A 19,391-nucleotide genomic window follows, 5' to 3' on the forward strand; every position below is an offset into this window, starting at 1 on the left:
ATGGGCAGCGCGGCGCTGTCGGGAGCGCTGTGGCTGTGGCTGCTGTGGGCAGGGAGCGGGGCCGGGGGCAGCTGCTCGGGAAGGTGCTGCGAGGGCCGGGACGCCGCCTGTGTCGGCGAGGGATGGAGGGAGGGAGGGGGCTACGGGACCTGCTACTGCGACGGGGGATGCCGGCGAGCCGGGGACTGCTGCCACGACCACGACCAGGCGTGCCCGGGTAGGTGCGTCCGACCCCCGCCCCGGCCTGTTCCCCAGCCCTGCCCCGGGGGTAGGGCTGGGCCGTAACCCGGTGCAAGCTCACCGAGAGGGGCATGGGGCATGCGGGTGGTGTTGACCGGGACCACCCGGGTACCTGTCCCATTCTCCAGGCATAGTTAGCTGGGTGCCTGCTGCGGGTTTCCCTGCGGTTTGAAGGTGGGGCTCAGCTGTGAGGGGGCTCTGCAAGCCCGAATCCCCTCCTTCCCTCAGCATCACCAGCTCTGGGGTGAGGGCATGAGCAGGGGCCAGGCTGTGGCTGTGCAGAGGTAGCAGCAGGCACAGAATAGGAGGAGAGAGTTCTCCCGCACTGGACATCTGCGAGGTTTCTGGATCAGCTGTAGTACAGTGCCAGGGGTTTGCCAGCCTGAAGTTATTTTCCCTCTTTTCACTCATGCTCTTCCCAAATACACACCTATTACAGTGGGGATGCAGGATTACAGGCACATCAGGAAGACTTGTTTAGCACTGTCTGTGTCTCTGAGCTGATTCCTCCTGTCTTGCCAAAGAAATATCAATGAAATCGTTGGGGGAAGCCCCAGGGTGAGGTTTTTGTCCTCACTTCTTGGGGCAGGAACCAGCAAGGATCTACCATGAAGGCAAGGTCTTCAAAATGAGAGTGGGGTAACAAGTGCGAGGGTCCTCTGCCAGTCTGCCTGGCTCTCAGAGGAGCAGTGGCAAGGAGGGGAATGTAGCCCAGGTCAACCAAACTGGACCTGGAAGCCTTCTAGGCGTTGACACCCCCTCTTTCCACGGTATTTCTACCTTTTATGGTCTTCCCTCCCTCCCTCCCTGTGCCTGTGCCCTCGCTTCACAGGTGCAGCACTAGCACTGGGGCAGCCTGACATCTCAGGTGGCTCGATGCACACCAGCCTATAGCCAAAAAGTCACGAGTGTCCCTGCACAGTCCTGCTAACCAGGGAGTATTTACAGGCTCAGCGCTGTGCTGACAGAGCCACATAGCTTTGGGACCCAGGCTGGCTTGTGTCTGCCTGGTTTGGGAAGGGGGAGTACGGCTGAGGGCCTGTGTGGACCCATCCCAGGTGACGTAAAGTTGCACAGAAAGACTCAGCAGAGCAGAACTCTGACCCCAGGTCTCCAGAGGAAACACGTTCCGTTCTCTCACTGTTAAAGAATCTCTGCAGAATAACAGAAGGGAAAAAGACATGCACCACGAGGTCTGACAGGAGGTAGCAACTTTAAAATGAGCATTATTTTAATATAGTGATCTTTCACTCAGAGAAGTCAGTAGGGGGAGAACTGACAAGATGCTTGCTTGTCATATAGTCACAGCATATTGCATCTTTTCAGTAAGTCAAGTAATTTTTGGTGTTCATGTAACAGAAGAAAGCTAGCAAAGGTATGTAGTGCTAGCATTAAAATGCAGCTGTAAAAATTTCTATGCTCTTCAAAAAGAAGCTGAAACTTGGGCTTGAAAAGTTCTAGTTTAGACACTTTTCTTACCATGACTTCTGGTACCTGATAATGCCTTATTGTTTTCGAGATGGTATTTTTTGTGTCAGGCTCAGTGGTGTTGCCTCAAAAGGTATGATGTGTTTGAGCTGCCTTTCTCTTGTACCCTGCGTAGACAGCGGGTGCCCTAGATCGAGGCAGGAAGATGTAGTCTCAGCGAAGCGTTTCTGTCTCTGTCTCTGTCTCTCTCTCTGTCTCTCCCTCTCCTGCACCAGAGCTGGGCTTTGACAGTCTCTGGTGGCCCGGCTCAGAGCGCTATACCCACAGGAGACTGCTTCTGCTCTCTCTGTTGCCCATTTCTGGATGGTTTGACACCCTGCAGAGCCTCACTGCCTACTTGTGTGATCACCAGTGCTAGTGCAAGCAAAGGGCGTAGGATGATTTATGTGGGTTTTGCATGGGAAGGCAGGATTTTGGCAGCCTGATCCCAGAACTCCTGCACCCAAACCCTACCAAACTGATCACAAGAAGTCATTCTTTTGAAGGCAAATGTTCATATATACTCTCTATTGCAAGCAGCCAGTCAGTTACGTTTTGTATAAACAGAAATTCCAAATAGTTCCAGTGGGAGTTTATATCAACTTAGAGAAGTGTGACTGGAAATGTTAAAGTATTTTTGTTCCCGTTGGATGTTGAGGTCCCACCATCGAGTGTTTCTAAATTCTGTCCATCTGTTCAATGACACCAGGGGTGTTTATTGGCATAGTGCACTCTGAAATACTGCTTTGAATACAGAGTTCAGAAATTTAGAACAGAAATGTGAAGGTGACCAATGGTTCTCGTGCTGTAGCTTGTTTGTCAGGCTGTTCACTGCCCATGATTTCAGCACCTGCTGAAATGGAATTTCATTCTTTAGCAAATATTTAACAGGATGAAGTATTTGGGGAAAGTGTAAAGTGCCTCAAGTGTACGTAATCAAGAAATGTGTTAGGAGCAATAGAAAACCAATGTTCCCAAATAATATAAACCAATAAAAGGAGGGATGTCCTACAGCGGCCAGTGCCATGGTTAGATTCTGTCATGCCTAAAAATCGTAGTGGCTCTGGTACTTTATTAATGGATGGCTCAGCAGAAGTCCATAGGCTGCTGAACCTAAGGATTTTAAAACAAATTTCCTTATAGTTCTAACAATGGAGAAAGAATATTTTTGTACACAGAGAGCATTTTAGATAGGAACTACTGTACAATGGCAAAGCCTGGAAAAGGAATGATCTTGTCATTGGGATGGAAGCAGTTACACTGAGAAAATCCGCAGAGCCTTATACATGACAATGTATGTTGTGTAGTGATTCACTGAAGATGCTGTAATCCTCTTTTTTTTGCAGAGTTGGGGAAAAACTAAATAGTGTTACTCAGAAAAAAAATAAAAAATCTATGATTCACAGTGCTACAAATGGAAAAAAAAAGTTCTGACCATCAAGCTATGTTTCATAGGAATGCAACGTAATTTTTCTGTGTGCTTTTGAACTTCCAAGAGTCCCATTAGCTTCCACATTTTGGTAGGTACCTCAGCACAAATCCTATCCTTCAGGTTCCTTTGACTTGCATCTTTCTCATTGTTTCGATGAACCATCTCCACCATCACTGCATTAACTAAGCTGGGCCAATAAGTAACATAGACAGAGACCATGAAGTTGTAGCTATGGGTCCCTGATACTTTTTGTATTTCAAGAGATAGATAGCTCCATTCATTCCTTTTACATCAGCTGTGGGACCCATTCTCTGTCAGGCTGGGGAATTTGACATCTTTCCAATGAGGCACAAAACAGTCCCTTTAATATTTGCTGGGTACTGACTGCAAGAGTGATGTTATCATCCCACTGGCTAAATTCCGTTCTAGCAACCCAATATTCTTATTTTTCCACATGACTAAGGCAATTCATAATTCTTGTTCTAAACCCTGATGGCCATGAAATTGCCATGTTTTGCTGCAGATGACCAATACTTAACTGTCAGCCTCATTTAATTCCAGTAAGACGTGAAGTCATGACTTTGTTGTGCAGCTACTCAGTCCCTTTGGGAGTTTTCTGCATTGAAAATGTGATGTTAGCCCTGATGTTATCTGCATATCAAAGTGTTAATATGGGTTTAAAATTATGTGGAAATCCTTACTTCTGCAAGTCATTCATACAGCCAGCTTGGAAGAGAAGCAATAGATAATGAAACCAGGTTAGATGACACTGTCCTGTGGGTACTCTGGGTAGAACTAAGATGTGTGATCTGGCATTGATGTCTATCCTTGTGCTATTAAATCAACTGGGGCCAAGAACTGTTTTCTGGTCCTGCGGCCAGGTAGTAAAGACCGTGAGGCCCATACAACATTTAGCACTTGTCTTGGCTGTCCCATGGTGGGGTGGGTCTAAGACATTTTTACTATCACTAATTTTATGGTTTTCTAGTTCAAGATGCTTGAAACAGATGTCTGAGGGTTGTGCTGCAATATGTTAGAGCAGTGCCTGCACAGTCAGAACCTTGGGGTACTCAGATGCATCTGAGGGCAGTGCCTGGTGCTGCAGTGTCAAGTATCTGTGTGTGGCAAAGGCACCCATATACTGTTTTGAGAGCAATTAGGATAAAACAGAAGTCTTTACTAGTAATGCTTCAATACTGCTTTGCAGCTCTTCCTTGTGTTGTGGGGGAGTGGAGTCATTGGAGTGGCTGTGCAGAACAATGTCAACCTGACCTGCGCATACGTAGGCGCTATGTACAACGGGAACCTAGAAATGGTGGGGAACCTTGTCCTGCCCTTGAGGAGAAGGCTGGCTGCCTGGAATACCTGACTTACCAGGGAGAGGACTGCGGCCATGAGCACGGTATTCTTCTTTGATTTTATCTGTACATCAGAGCCTTCATAAATTTTACTGATCATAGAATCACAGAATGGTTTAGGTTGGAAGGGACCTTAAAGGCCATCTAGTTCCAATCTCCTGCCATGGGCAGGGACACCTTCCACTAGACCAGGTTGCTCAAAGCCCCGTCCAACCTGGCCTTGAACGCTGCCAGGGATGAGGCATCCACAGCTTCTCTGGGCACCCTATGCCAGTGCCTCAGCGCCCTCATGAACAGAAAAAAAAAGCATTCATCTGCAGCTAACTGCTTAGCAATACAATTTAAAATCTTACTTTCTGCTGTCATATTGCACTTTATTCTGTTCTCGTATTTTTTTCCTACTCGGGCTTTTCTTAATTTCTATTAAGTAAACAACAAAGCTGCATGCATTCCTTCAGTTTCTTGATTTAAGCCCCTCAGAAAGTATCAAATGATCTCTGTGCAAAGTTAGAACATAAATTCAGTACAGAGCAGGAAACAGCTCCCTGTAGGATCCCATCACGTTCCATTTTTACAGAAACTAGGTGGCATGCATTTCTATATACAGTTCTTTTGAATACGGAGAGCTTAGCTGGAGGGAATAGGGTTGAGGTCTGATGTTGCCAACATTTTGCCACTTTTTCAATAGCCAGTCAGCATCACCATCCACAAGCTCCTGATTCATTCACCCACTGTTCCAGTAATTGAAACGTGACTCAGTTGTCTTGCTGCCTTACTGTAACTGTTTTCTTCCTCAGTCCCTGCTTTCATAACTACCTCTGAATACGGTAAAGAAAGAAAACGACGAGCAGTATCTTCTCTCTGGCCTTCAGACAAAGAAGCTGGGTAATCTATTTATTATATGCATGTGGGTCATCTTGTTCAATAGAAAATAGCTGGCTACAGAGAAAAATGTAACTAAATTTGCAGTAATTAAATAGTAAGCTATAGCTAGTAATGGTTTCCTCTCCTGCAATTCATTTGCATGTTCTAGATGTTGCTTTTGATTACATGCTTAATTGTCCTGAATTAGACATTGGGGTCATGGCAAATCAGGATAGCTACTTTTGAAAGCAAACAGTAAATAACACTAAACCAAAGCTGAATGTATCCGTAAGTGTAAGTAAGTCTCAGAAATTCAACGTAGTTCTTTCAACAAATGAAACAGGCGGAATCTTATCATCAGCATCAAGAGACCTTTTTTAAAATAGACACAGAAGTTAAAAATTGTGTTTGGTTACCAGTAGAAATGTTGATGAAGTTTAAATTAGGCTGTTACTGGGTCTGTAATGCTTTTAATGCTTTGCCCTATGCTGCTTTCCGTAGAACAATAAAGCCATCGGTATTCTTTAAGCTTCTTTTCCATTTTCTTTTAGCAGCATAAAAGAAAAAATATGGGTTACTGAGATCTGTTTTCAACTTAACTTGAGAATATAAAACACAACCAGAAAGCGAGATTATGCAAAAAAGCAGTGGACTGGGGCATGGAATGAGAAATAGTTTGTGCAATGTTTTTCAGAATTCACTAATTAGGTGAGGGTCAGAAACAGACTTGTTAGCAACGACAATGTCTAACTTGCACTTCAAATGCCACCCATATGCTATGTAAGCACATTTAAAAGTGTATACCTAGCTTGTGCTTTATCTATCGTAACTTAGTACTTTTCCTTTTGAGCAGATACTGTGTGGAATTCAAAACAGAATCACTTTCACAGCACTGTGCTTTGGAGAATCGGCCGTATGCTCGATGGATGCAGTACCTCCGAGAAGGGTATACTGTGTGTGTAGCTTGCCAGCCTCCAGCTATGAATGCTGACACACACCGTTGTTCTGGAGATGGCCATAATGCAGATGGGTAATGAAAGTCTTTTTTCTGCTGCCTCTTGTGTAGCAAAGACTTCTCCAGGTGTCATTAAAAGCTGCATTTTATATTATTATACCTAAAAAATGAAACTTGTAGAGCTCAGATTTACCCTTTCAGTTCTCACAGAAATTATTACCTAGATAAAATTGGGAATTTCGGTATTTTGAGATTTCAATTCTTTGAAATGTCAGAATTTCAATATTCAAGAGTTCAGTGCTATGAATGTTTTATTTACTGTTGTGAAAGGGTGATGCAGCTCCTGTAGTGCAAGAGGTCTTTTTACAGCAATGGGCACTTTTACTTAAACCCAGCATTCCCTGCCATAATCCAGATCTTGTTTCAGGTTTAACTATGGTGGGTCAGTACTCCTTTCAAACCTGTACATCTGGCTTCTAGAACAGTAATTTTGAAAGCAGACATTTAATATTCAGAACAGATTTTTAATTGCTCTATACATTTATTAATATGCACAATACTTAACACCTGTACAACCAGCTACTCAATCCACCATCGTGTATACTAAACTTAGGAATACAGTGCCTGCTCCAGAAAGCATTTTAAGTGCTAGAAGAGCTAATTAAATATTAAGCAAATCTAATCTTCTGACATATTATACAACACAAGCTAGTAACTCGAAATACAGAGTTTTCAGCGTTTTAATCCTCACTTATTGTCACATTTCAGAGGTAAAATCTTACACTGGGAAGCAGTTGGCAACTCTCAGTGCCAAGGAACCTGGAAGAAGATTCGGCAGCTGGAGCACTGCTCATGTCCCCTTGTGCATAGCTTTATTTTTACATGAAAGTCTAAAAGACCTTTAAAATGGCAACAACAAAAAGATTAAGAAAATTAACCAATGCCAAGAAGCCCACATCTTTCTGCTGCACTTCCTGGAGCCTAAACAAACTTTAAATGAATCAGAACTTTTGAAGAAGCATTTTGGGAAACTCTCTCTGCCTTAATACAAAATGCTAAGACTGATCTTTGTATTAGAACATTAGAAGCATGTTTCCATGTTTCTCTTTTGTAATTAAAGAGCTAATGTTTCTAAAGGTAGTAGCTGCTTTTCCTAAAGTTCTCGTTCTTTACTGGCCACAGTCCTGTCTGCAGGCATTGCGCCTACTCAGTAGCGAGGCAGCCAAACATTTTCAAGACTGAGAATAGTTACTGTCATCATTAAATAGCAAGGGTGAATAAAAATTAAAGTCGGAGAGCTAAAACAGGATTTCAGTTTAGATCCTTTGTTCCTTCCCAATATTACCTAGACAGTTGTTTATACAAGTATTCTTCCTCTATGTTGCAGCTTTCATATTCAGCCGCCTTCACAGAAGACGTATGACTAGCCAGCATTGTTAAGTAGTCTTGCTCAAAACTTCATGTCACTGATACATAGTGTGAACTTTATGACAAATGAACCTAAACAAAACTTTGTGACTAAAGCCTTGGCTAACATAAAAAAAAAAATACTTATTACTAGTTAAAACTGCTCATGCACAATGATTAGCATAAAGCATTAATATTAAAGCAGTGGCAAGACTGCTGTGCAGGTAGCTCAAACCCACGTTTTGTTACCTATTACTTACCTTGAATTACTGTTACAGCATTAAAGTGCACCATACTGCACTTTCTCAGTTGTCAGATACCTGCTGGGATTTTTTCAGTTGTTGGCCTACAGCTGCTCTAGCACTCCCTGCTGAAGGACAAAGCCTGTATTTTATCAAGATCCTGAAATTCATGTTTGCTAAAAAAGATGACTTAAGGTTGAGAAAATTTACAGTTAACACATGCAGCAGCTCTGTGGAACCTTATAGACCACTGCTTGTCAGTGTTTCTAGCAGCTGCAGGAAGAAACCTTAAGCGCCTGGTGGCAAGAATGAGGAAGATGATCTGGCTGAGGTCTTGTCCACAATACGAGTGTGAAACAAAGCTTTGTAACTGTACTTTACCAAGTATATTATCTTAATGGAAGCAGGCCTCCAAAACAGAAAGCAGAGAGATTATCTTAATACTTCCTGAACATTTCAGCCTTTCCTTGTAGCCAGGAAAAATATCTGGGAGGTTTATTTTGTTATGACCAGTTTGGACAGATGCTTTTCCTTGTAAGGTTCTTGTAAAATAAAAACCTTATCCAAGGATAAACGTACAGAAAACCTCTGAATTGAAGAGACTTCCTTTTTGAAAGAATGCTGTGATATGTTAGTTCAAGTCCCAAGATTCACACCAGTATAACAGTGAAAAGTATGGGTTTTCTGAGGTTGTGGAACCTTCTCCACACAATCTGAATCAAGAGACAGCCTAGTACTATCACCCATCTGCTACAGTCTTTCATGAACAGGATATTTACATTGACAACTGACACCTTGATAGTTGGTTACCCCCATGAGAGCTTATCTTTGCTATCACTGCATACAGAGACAGTGGAGAGCACAGATGAAACATGTCTCAAGCTATGCTACCAGTGTCAGTATAAACTCGTTACTGAGCTCCACTTTGGCTGGTTTTGAGCTTTCCCTTTCCTGCTGGTCTAGAAAAAGCCACTTTTTAAGACAAGGTAGGTGACACAAGATAATCAAGAGATGTTAGCTGTTAAGTGCTAGTATTGTGCTGTTACTTTCCATACGTTTTCCATCCCTTCTGTGAGATAACAGATGGTATTATGCTAATATACATAAATTCAAAGTAATCTTCCACCTAGAACTTAAAGCTTCATTCTTCATCCCCTCTGAAACCGAACCACCCCCCGCCCTCACCTTTACTATTTATAAATATGAAATTACATGGAGTATCACATTTTTTACATGCCATAAAGGGAACTGGTTTATAAAATTAGCAATACCAATACATACATATTTTTTTGTATAACTTGCTGACAGAAATGACAAGTCTGATCAAAATTTCAAAGTGAAGCAAATCAGATTAGAATGGATTATATGGCAGGAAGTAAAATGCTAAAAAGCTCAATCTGACTAGAGATACAACCCTTTAAAAACACAGAACACTTAACTACTAATCTAAACATGTTGCCAGGCATTTAATACTTTTATTTACATTATTGAACTTTCTTAAATTGCTGCAAGCATTTTCACATTTCAGAAATTAATTAATCTATTGTGTGTAGGTAAAAGGCCAGACTTTACGTCATCACTACATAAGCAAATGAGCTTACACGAACGTTCAGTATCTATCACTTTTCTGTTCCATGTTTTAGGACAGCAACACTGCTGGACACTCTGAGACTAAAATAAGTTAGTATTCTGAAAAGCTAGACCAGGTCCTTCTGTAGGGAAAGGTTAAGAAGAGTTGATTCGTCTAGTCCAAATTAGCCTTGTTGGATCTTGCACAGTGTTCTCCATCTGTCTTTTAACATGACACTAGTTCGGTTGTTGAAGTCACCATAGACCAAAATTTTAGCCCAGTTACCAACTCCAAACTCTTTTACTCCTGATTTCAGTTTCAAGTCTTCTTTGTAAGTCCATCGCTAGGGGAAGAACAGAGAAAAATATTGGCTATACAAACAGAGAAATATATTAATATAAAAGCTAAGCTTATAGAAAATATGAAAGCAAGTTCTTATACAGCTCTCTAGTTATTACACACTACAGATGTCTGAGGGGTCAGTAGGGTCATTTTGATTTCTTTTGAGCTCTGTAACTTGATGCTAAATACAAAAGCAAAGGTTACCAAGTCAAGTGTAACAACACAGTAGCAGACATCACCTGGAATGAGAACCACATGCTTCTACATTCACGTGTTGCAGGAGGAAAAGACAAGAAAAAAAGACATCAGGCAAAGTTTTGCTTTGTTCAAAACATGCTTTCCAAAATTGTACTTTATTACCCTAGTCGAGCCAAGACAAATCTTGATTGATCCTAGCACGCATCACAAAAGAGAAAGCATTTTGTAACACATTAACCTAGGGACTAAGAACTGAGACACCATTCACCAACAAAGGAACTTCAGTGTGCATAGAAAAAACATCCCAATATTTAAAATGCTGATCGAAGCAAAAATGATATATACTGCATTTGAAAGTGAGATCAGCCACATCTTCAGGTTAACAGCTATGCATTTGGTTTCGGCCATTTGTTGAGCCAGCCACTTAAGTCTCACTGTCATGACCTACAAGCTTTTTAATCTTTAGGGGATGACGTTTCTCTCACAGAAGGAGAGAAAATTACTTGCTCTTATACATCCATAAGCAAACCCTTCCAATGAAGTTCTCCAGCATACCAGTTCTTCCTTAGTTGCTTCTTGATATAAATACCTCAATACAAACAATCGTAAGACTGCACACAGAGTGAGGGAAAACTGATTTAAAAAAAAAAAAAAAAAAAATCAAATACTGGATTTTTAAAAACTTCTCTGTAAAGTGTAAGGGAGAACTGAGTATCAACTCTCTTTTATTGTAGCTTTATAGAAATACATATATATTTATGTAACAAAAGTTTACAGATCCTACATATCCATCATGCCTATTTTTAACCACTGTATTACAGAGTCATTTTTTTCACTCTGGAATAGCAATAAGCTATTTTAATATGAAATGATTTGAAAACAACTTATTCTGTTAGAATCTGATCCTCTGATAATGTCTTCAAATCCTTGCTTGCTTAATACACAACTAATCATACAGATTTACAATCAGCACACCTCCTTAGGCAAACTGAATTGCATATCATCTATGCAAACACAGGAGCTATGTTGTGTAACTGTTCCATTTACTATATCTGTGCTCACTTCTGCTTCTTGCACTGAAGGTGTCCTGCTGCTCCTGATGGTCTCATGGACCATAACAAATTATGAAAGGGGACAAATGGTCAGGGGAACATGTAATTTTTTTACCAGAGAATTTAGACTTCTACTAGAGAAGAATAAGTGACTCGGCTGGCTGTGCTGATGGGTACCACATGGGCGGCATTGTGGGCAACACCTTGCCCATAGAAGGCTCTGTGATAGACCATGTCAGCATCCTCTGTGTGTGTCCTCCTTCCTCTCCCCACCATGTCTGTGTACCTCTAGGATTTGTGCTCAGCACCACTACTGGGTAAACGTGCAAATGGGAAAGCAGCAGCCATATCCCCCAGCCTGAGCAGGGACCCTGCGTCAGGCCGCAGCAGCTGGGCTGGAGGGTCCTGGGATGGGGCTACTGGAGGAAGCAGCCACTGCTAATGTCCCTTAATAGTTTTGTAGCCAGCAGGATCTGGTTGAGCTGTGAGTATTTCCCAAGATTAAATGTGTATAATTCTTATGTAATGGGGGACCAATCCTTTGCTAACATGCCTACAACGATAAATTTGTAACTAAACCTGAAGAGCCTTATAGGGCTCCCAAAGGGTACCTGTGCTAATAAATCCTCAGGTATTTATAGAACATTAGAAGAGTGATAGGAGGTGTAAATGCCTGAAGCTGAAGACCTAGAATGTGTAGTTTGGGAAGTAGATGAAGGGAGAGGTTTGCCAGAGTATGTACAAGACGTCCACCTGTAAGTAACAGCTCCACCTATCACATGGATAAATGGTGTTTGCTATAAAGCAGGAGGGAAACAGAGAATCAGGCTAAGGCTGACCTTTACAATTAGAACTTTCAAAATTGTGAAGAACTGGGTAGGGAGTGCAGTTTCAAAGGAATAGTCTCAATGTACAGACATTTAAACTTGATAAAGCTAGAACTGAGTAGTACAGAGGAAATCTGTGAATTAGAGGGGAACAAACACCACTTAGCTCTGCAAATAATGTACCCTGTGGAAATGTGAAGCTTGTGAACTGCTGTCATTAGACAAATACATACAATCTTGCTTGTGCAAAGGAGGTGGCTGGGCAGAACAATCAAGAGCCAGCCAGTATGATTGTCAGTGGCACAAGAGGTCCATGTGTCCAAGGATGCTCAGATAACTCCCTTATCCATGGAGATAAAAAGGAGATATATATATATATTTTTTCCCAGTACTGTCTCCTATACTAATGACCTAGACTCTTTCTCAGGATCCTTAAAAGATTTGGCTCTTAAAAGCAAGAATTCAGGCACCAGAGATGGTCCATGCGACAATTTTGAGTGCCATTCTGCATGACATCTCCCTTTCCTTGAAATTAAGCTGCTAAAAATGGCAGCAGCACTCAGAAGTGAAAGCCAACGGGGTGTCTTGGGGCAGAATGAGGGTAAAGATGTTAGATAACATTGAGCCCTATCAAAATTGTATTCTGTTATTCTGCAACAAGTGAAAATTTGGCATCTACACAAAGTGTAAGCTGAGGTATGTGAAGATCAAACTTCACATCTGAAAGTTGGACTTATTCCAGCTTAATGGAACTATCAGTGCCTCTTCAAGAAACTGTGATCATTGATAAACCTTACTAAGCAGTGAAGGAATCATGAGTGGTAGTAGTTCAGCTGTATTTCTAAACCTAAACCATTTATAAAGTAGTCTACCTTTTATCAAAAATACTTCCTTTTTCCAATACTTCCTGTTCCACAGATCTTTTGCAACATTAGCAGTGAATGGTGGTTTTTTTTTCCTCTTATTAAAAGGCCAGAGATTCCATTGGAACCATCTAGTTCATCACATGTCAGAGCATGCCAGAAAACTTTCCTAAACAAAAATCTTTATCCAAGTAACACAGTTATGCTTGACATACAGCAGCAGATAATTCAGCAACAGTGACAATCATAACCTTTGTTACTTGTTACATTTGCTTTTAAAAGGGTTGGATTTTGCTCATTTTGCTCTTAAATTATTTATATTGAGCTTTTTTAAAAACAAATTTCTTCTGCTTTAACATACAAATAAAGAGCCTGCCTTACAGGTAAACCAGGAAATAAACTCATTTTCTTTCCACCGAGGAACTGCATCGAGCAGTAACTTCCTCCCCCCAGCCCTGCCACCACCTGTGCCCTCTGGGGTGGCTGTTATGTAGACTCTAGCATCACACTGTTAAAAGCTACCAAGACTGGGTGGGAGACTGGACTTAATACAGCACTACACTTGAGCTAACAATCACAGTGCCTAGTCCAGAACAACATGACATTTGGCTAGTTCAGAACACTGGCAGAGCTTGAGTTTGCCAGATAGACTTTGTAGACATACCCCAACATATCCAAAATCTTATTATTCCTTAGAGTCAGTTATGCTCTAGCAACCTGTCTTCCTTTGATTGTGCATTCTGGGACTCTGGTCCAATTTCTTTTTTCCTCCAAATTTAAACACATGCATTTCCCCCCCCCCCATACAAGTGTGACTAAATTCTGAAACCCCAAATTTTCAGACACACTCTTTAAGCAAATTGTCAGATTTCAGACAACTCACAGGACTTGCCATACACATACAGCATATAAAGTTGAGTACAAACAGTTCTCCAAATTCTGTCACTCTTGCACCCCCTAATTTAGGAACAGGAAAATAAAGTACCATTCCTTTCAATAGCACTGTAGATTGTTGTATGCAGCTAACTGAAAACACAGCAGTGAAAGGCTGAAAACGGGCACTGAACCATTGCAATGAAATGCCATTTACAAAACAGGAGCTAACAATGCCAACACTGAAAGAGGGACTACGTGAAAAGGAAGTTCTAGAAGTCAACAGCTCTGCCACTTACTGCATTCTTTTATGCATGTAGGCACTTCTATAACCAAGATTATTAAGAGGAGGAGCAGATTTACTGTCTAAAAGGCCAATTATCATTGTCTTCTATACAATATTTATGAGGCCTCACTGGCAGGGAGTATGGCAGAAATACCACACAGACAGCAAATGCCTACTTTTCTAAGTATTTAAAGAAACAGTTCTGAATCAACTTCTTTCAAGTTTCTATAAAATTTTAATGAGTTCTTTGCTACTATTAGATGGTAGTTTTCTATAAATTTAGTGTTTACAGTTCAACTCTAACTGAAATGTAACAACAGAGTTAAACACACGACATCTTTTTGTTTTCTAGTGAGATGTGTGGATTGAGAACAGTCTGAATGGCAGGTCTCAGAGGGCTGCGGTCAATGGCAGTCTAGTTGGAGACCTGTAACTAGCAGTGTCTCCCAGGGGTCAATACTGGGTCCAGTATTGCTTAACTTACTGGTCAATAACTTAGATGAAGGGGTACTGTGCCTCCTCAGCTGGTTTGCTGACAACAACAAAACTGGGAGGAATGCTGTGCTGTCATTCAGAAGGATCTAGACAGGCTGGAGAGATGGGCAGAGACAAACTTTTTGAAATTCAAAGGCAAGTGCAAGGTCCAGCACCTGGGGAGGAATAACCCCATGTACCAGTACAGGCTGAGGGCTGACCTGCTGGAAAGTAGCTCTGCTGAAAAGGACTCAGCGGTGCTGGTGGACAACATGTTGTCCATGAGCCAGCAATGTGCCCTTGTGGCCAAGAAGGCCAATCCTGAGCTGCATTAGGAAGAGCATTGCCAACAGGGATGTTACCCTCCCTCTTTAACACAGCCCTGGTGAGGCTGCATCTGGAGTAATGTGTCCAGTTCTGGGCTCTCCAGTTCAAGACAGACAAGGAACTACTGGAGAGGTTCCAGCAGAAGGCTACAAAGATGATTAGGGGACTGCAGCATGTCTCCTATGAGGAAAAGTTGAGAGAATATAAAACTAAAAGGAGAAAGGAAAAAACAATAAACAAGTGATGCACAATACAATTGTTCACCACCCAGCCGATCAATATCCAGCCCAACCCACGCAGTGATCTGCCCTTCTTGGTAGCTCCCCCCAGTTTATATACTGGGCATGACATGCTGTGGGATGGAATACCCCTTTGGCTAGTTTGGGTCAGGTGTCCTGTCTCTGCTTCCTCCTGGCGCCCCGTGCCCCTCCTCACTGACAGAGCATGAGACTGAAAAGTCCTTGATCAGGGTAAGCGCTACCGAGCAACAACTAAAACATCAGTGTGTTATCAGCATTGTTCTGGGACTAAAGTCAAAAACACAGCACTGCACCAGCTACTAAGGAGAAAAATAACTGTTACAGCTGAACCCAGGACAATAAGAAAGTGAAAAACTGTTTATATATAGCAGGGGGCTTCACCTCCAAGGACAGATGAGTTCTCATTAGGACTTCAACCAATTTGAGGACAGCACGTAACTGAAGATTTAACAAGTATTTCAGTAAAAATGCTTAAAGAACTAGGAATAAGTACAAGCCTCCTCAAGGACAGTCTGAAAAACGTAAGCAGGTTTGTCCTTCCCTGTCCTATGAAAAATTAAATGTAAAAATGAACAACAGAAATGAAACAGATGGAGGTATGTTGATAACTTGCACTGTTATCCAAACAGAGACTCCATATTGCTTCCTAAGAGATATTCTCAAGAGGAATTCAACAATGGGAATCTATTCAATAATTTCATTCAGAAGTGCTTATCATTTTATTATGAGAACTGAAGAAATGAAGAAAATTTGCCATATGCAAAAACCAGTTTGTAACAGTGCACCCCAACATCAAATCAACTTCAAATTGCCTTCTATTAAGGCATACCCTTCTGTACTTCCCACCAATAGGGAATTCTAGCATTAGTGAGCATAGTAGTATTAAAGTCATTCAATGAAGTAGGCTTTCCCATGAAGATAATTCAAACTGCTATTTGAAATGTAGCATTATAAGAAGATCCTATTATTTGGTTTATAAAAACCAGAACAGCTTCCCAAGAAAATACATGTTTTCACCTTATATGAACAAAGTACTGAATTATAAAATTGCTAAATTTTTAACCTTCTAAAGTGGCAAAGCAAAAAGTCCTTGATGTTTGCCCAAAACTCTCAGAGGCAAATGACATCCTAAATTGTTTAATCCAAACAGTAGAAATAAGCATTAGCATAATAATAATTTAAAAAAAATTTTTTTTTTTTTTTGCATATTTTAAAATACTCAGACTAAGCCTTAGTACCTCAACAAATTAGAGGCTCATAAGCATTAGCAACAATATTTGAGACTGCACAAAAAAGGCCTTTACTTTTTTAAAGACAGGAATTGGAACTTAAACAGTTTCAGGATCTGTAGCACAGCTTGAATAATGTGGATAATCTTAAACCTAGACATTTTAGAGAAAGTCAAATGAAGTGGTGGTGGTGGGGGAATAATCTATGCAGCACAGATTAACTTTATATCTATTCAGATTCGAGAAAGGGTACAAACCTGTCTTTTTCGGATTGAAGCCAACGCATTTCCATGTTTTTCCATATTTTGCAGGCTGTTTAGACCTAGAACACAGTTAATATACATCCAGACTAATGAGGAGTCAACAATAAGGCAGCAGTTTTTCATTCTACCATTTACGTGAGACAAGAATGTACACTGTATGTGCATATATGATATGCTTTGACAGACTGGGAAAATTTCAGTGTCTGTTTATACATGAATATACTTTTATATATGTATACATATGAACATTACCTTAGCCCAAGGACTCAAAAAATAGTCTGCTCAAAAATGTCACTATACTTTCTGTGCAGAAGAGCTCACAGAAGAATTGTATTTTAAACAATTAGGTAAAAACTGGTACATAATAATGAAACATTGTTATTTCATTTTGGTGAAAGCATTTTTACTACACATCCTGCTCTCATTTTACATAGAAAGAATGGAAACTAACCAGCAGAACTATGATACTTTGTATACAGGTTCCATCATTTCCGCAGAACAAGTGTCAGGTTCTTATTGTGGCAAACATCCAAAGCATTTTAAGAGTTTGTCCTTCCAAGTACAACACAGCCACATGCAGAAGCTATAATGTCATCTCTTTGTGGTAAGAGGGTGCTAACGGTTTTCAGAACCTACTTATAAACAGTATATAATCCATGTTGTAACTAACTCTGTGCATTTTACTCTACAATTTGGTTTTCCAATCAGCCAACCTCTTTAGATCCCTATCCCTCCCCACATTACCTAGGCGAGAAATCAGAGAGAGACAAGTTTCAGTATTCCTCTGGCAGCTCTCTTTTGCACAGAATAGCATAAATCCCAGTAAAGCAAACAAGCAAAGCCCGAGGCAAACCAGAAAATAGTGATTGATTTTGCAAAATGAGTTGCCAGAGAGCCTTAAGCCACTTCGTAGCTTCTAAACGCTGCTACCAAATCTACATTTGCAGAAACCTCATATGAGAATTGAGAAGGTTTCTTTCCCCACCACAATAATTTTTATATTAACCTAATCACACTGGTTAGCAATTATCAAACCAACAACTCATTTATTGCAGGGTGGGAAGGGAGGAGAAAGTGTTTGTCATGACTGTTTTGAAAGTGTAAGAAATAGGCTAATACTCACTCTGAAGAACAGTTCTCCCTCTGAGTTTCCCTCCTGAACGAGGCCTGTAAGGAACACAGAAATGAAGTAAAAATATGCAGAACTTCATGAAATGTCTTTGACCAAGAGAAACAACAACAAAATTTTACCTTACTGTGGGGTTTCTTACATCTCCAGGTGACTGATCTGTAATACTGTGTTGCTCTTTCATTAATCTAAAAAAGAAAAAAAAAAACCCAAACCAAAAACCCCAAAATAAACAAACCCCCAAACAACAAAAAAAAAAAAAACCCAAAATAATTTCCTAGGCAGCAACTTGCCATTTACATGATTTAAAAATATTTAAATGAAAGAAAATTCCAAGATTTCTGTACAGAAACAATGGCATACAAACACTAACTGCTTCTTAACCTTGCCTCCCTACATCTGGAGGGAAAATACCCAAGACATTACACATTTAAGTTGAAGATTTGAGGCATTCTGCACACGTATTTTTTCACATCTTCTTCACAATCCAGGAATTATTTCCATAGTTTGTTGTTTTGTTTTGGGGTTTTTTTTTTTTATCAAGTCTTTCATCAGACCTCTCAGATGTAATTGCGTCAGGAGCTGTTCTTCTAAAAAAAGTCTTAAGATTTGTCTTCCTGCATACTGTCCGCATCAGTCATTTTCCTTAACTAAGCAAGGCCAAGTATTCCAAATATAAAACTGCAGAAATACTAGCTCTATCCCAACTAGAGACTACAATTTATTCTCCATGAAAAAGTAGCGTTGATAAACTCGGAATATTAGTATTTTTCAAGATGAAGTCAAAGGAGGGGTAAGGAACTGGGCTTCGAGTGCCTCATCATTTCTTAGAAAAGTGTGTAATTGTTTTGAGGGTTCACATTGCTAGAATCATGAAACAATACATCCAATTCTTATCATCACAGTAGTATCACTAAGAGAAACTTGTGTTTAGCTGTAAGGAGAAAGTAATAGACTGATTCCCTTTCCTTAGTCTCTTTCTCCTGCAGATGAGCTATAGCCTGAAGTATGGAAGACAGGACTAAAAGAAACTCAATCAGGCATAAAGGGAAAAAAAAGTGAAACATTCCTATGCTTTTATTATTATACAAGACTGACAGCTGTTTAAACTGAAAAAAGTGCATCTTCAGCAAGTAAACTTAATACCAAGCTATTTTGAGTTAAATGCCAGAAGTTAACCATAGAAAAGCCAAAACTTAAAAACAGAGAATGAGCTCATAGTTAATTTTCTATTGGACAGTGGTTTGGAATCAAATGTCCTTCCTTCTACCTAGTTTTAGTTCTACAGGTTTCAAGTTACTGTCCAAGCATGTCCTTCAGCAGCATAATGCTTAATACAAACCTTTGTTTTGCTTCCAAATTCTCTTTGTCATTTTCATCGGCATTCACAGTTGTGCTTTGCAATGCTGTTGCTCCCAGTCCTTGAGACTCTACCTGTTTTGTGGCTGCCTGTGAGAGATGGAATCAAAAGTTTAAAATCAAAGCCAGCCAGTACCTAGACAGTAGTTTACACTAAAATTGATATGTGTGCTCTGTATTAGAACTAGCAGTACATACTTCACAGACCCTTCAGACATATGACCACTAGAATTAGTTTCAAAACAACTGCAGTATGTTAATCATAAAATGGTTTGGGTTGGAAGGGACCTTAAAGATCTAGTTCCAACCTCCCTGCCACAAGCAGGGACACCTTCCAGTAGACCAGACTGCCCAAACCCCATCCAACCTGGCCT

General features: G+C 40.7%; 2 protein-coding genes across 6 annotated transcripts in view; one reads left to right on the top strand and one right to left on the bottom strand.

The window, feature by feature from the left end:
• On the top strand, nt 1-7,221 carry SBSPON (somatomedin B and thrombospondin type 1 domain containing). Its single transcript, XM_030491784.1, has 5 exons — nt 1-217; nt 4,347-4,541; nt 5,295-5,382; nt 6,215-6,391; nt 7,085-7,221. Exons 1-5 carry the CDS (start codon nt 1-3, stop codon nt 7,200-7,202), a joined length of 795 nt encoding a protein of 264 aa, XP_030347644.1. The 3' UTR covers nt 7,203-7,221.
• The window catches only part of TERF1 (telomeric repeat binding factor 1), a 23,982-nt gene continuing 11,410 nt past the window's right edge, over nt 6,820-19,391 (bottom strand). For 3 of the 5 annotated variants that reach the window (XM_030491752.1, XM_030491735.1, XM_030491760.1), the window contains 5 exons: nt 19,001-19,107; nt 17,781-17,846; nt 17,653-17,696; nt 16,524-16,588; nt 6,820-9,878 (listed from right to left, as the gene is read on the bottom strand). In XM_030491752.1, coding sequence (XP_030347612.1) covers nt 9,720-9,878; nt 16,524-16,588; nt 17,653-17,696; nt 17,781-17,846; nt 19,001-19,107 — 441 coding nt within the window. In that variant the 3' untranslated portion in view covers nt 6,820-9,719. Of the gene's footprint in view, nt 9,879-16,523; nt 16,589-17,652; nt 17,697-17,780; nt 17,847-17,890; nt 18,246-19,000; nt 19,108-19,391 lie in introns of those variants that run through there. The other 2 variants (XM_030491744.1, XM_030491771.1) reach the window with 2 other exon arrangements.

Source organism: Strigops habroptila, chromosome 1 (assembly GCF_004027225.2).
Source record: "Strigops habroptila isolate Jane chromosome 1, bStrHab1.2.pri, whole genome shotgun sequence".
Classification (NCBI taxonomy): Eukaryota; Metazoa; Chordata; class Aves; order Psittaciformes; family Psittacidae; genus Strigops; species Strigops habroptila.

Bases quoted from the DNA above. Each gene is read 5' to 3' on its own strand.
- SBSPON (XM_030491784.1), top strand. From the start codon at position 1: ATGGGCAGCGCGGCGCTGTCGGGAGCGCTGTGGCTGTGGCTGCTGTGG. The intron at 4,542-5,294 runs GTATTCTTCTTT...TTTCTTCCTCAG, and splicing joins GGACTGCGGCCATGAGCACG to TCCCTGCTTTCATAACTACC. The intron at 6,392-7,084 runs GTAATGAAAGTC...GTCACATTTCAG, and splicing joins GATGGCCATAATGCAGATGG to AGGTAAAATCTTACACTGGG.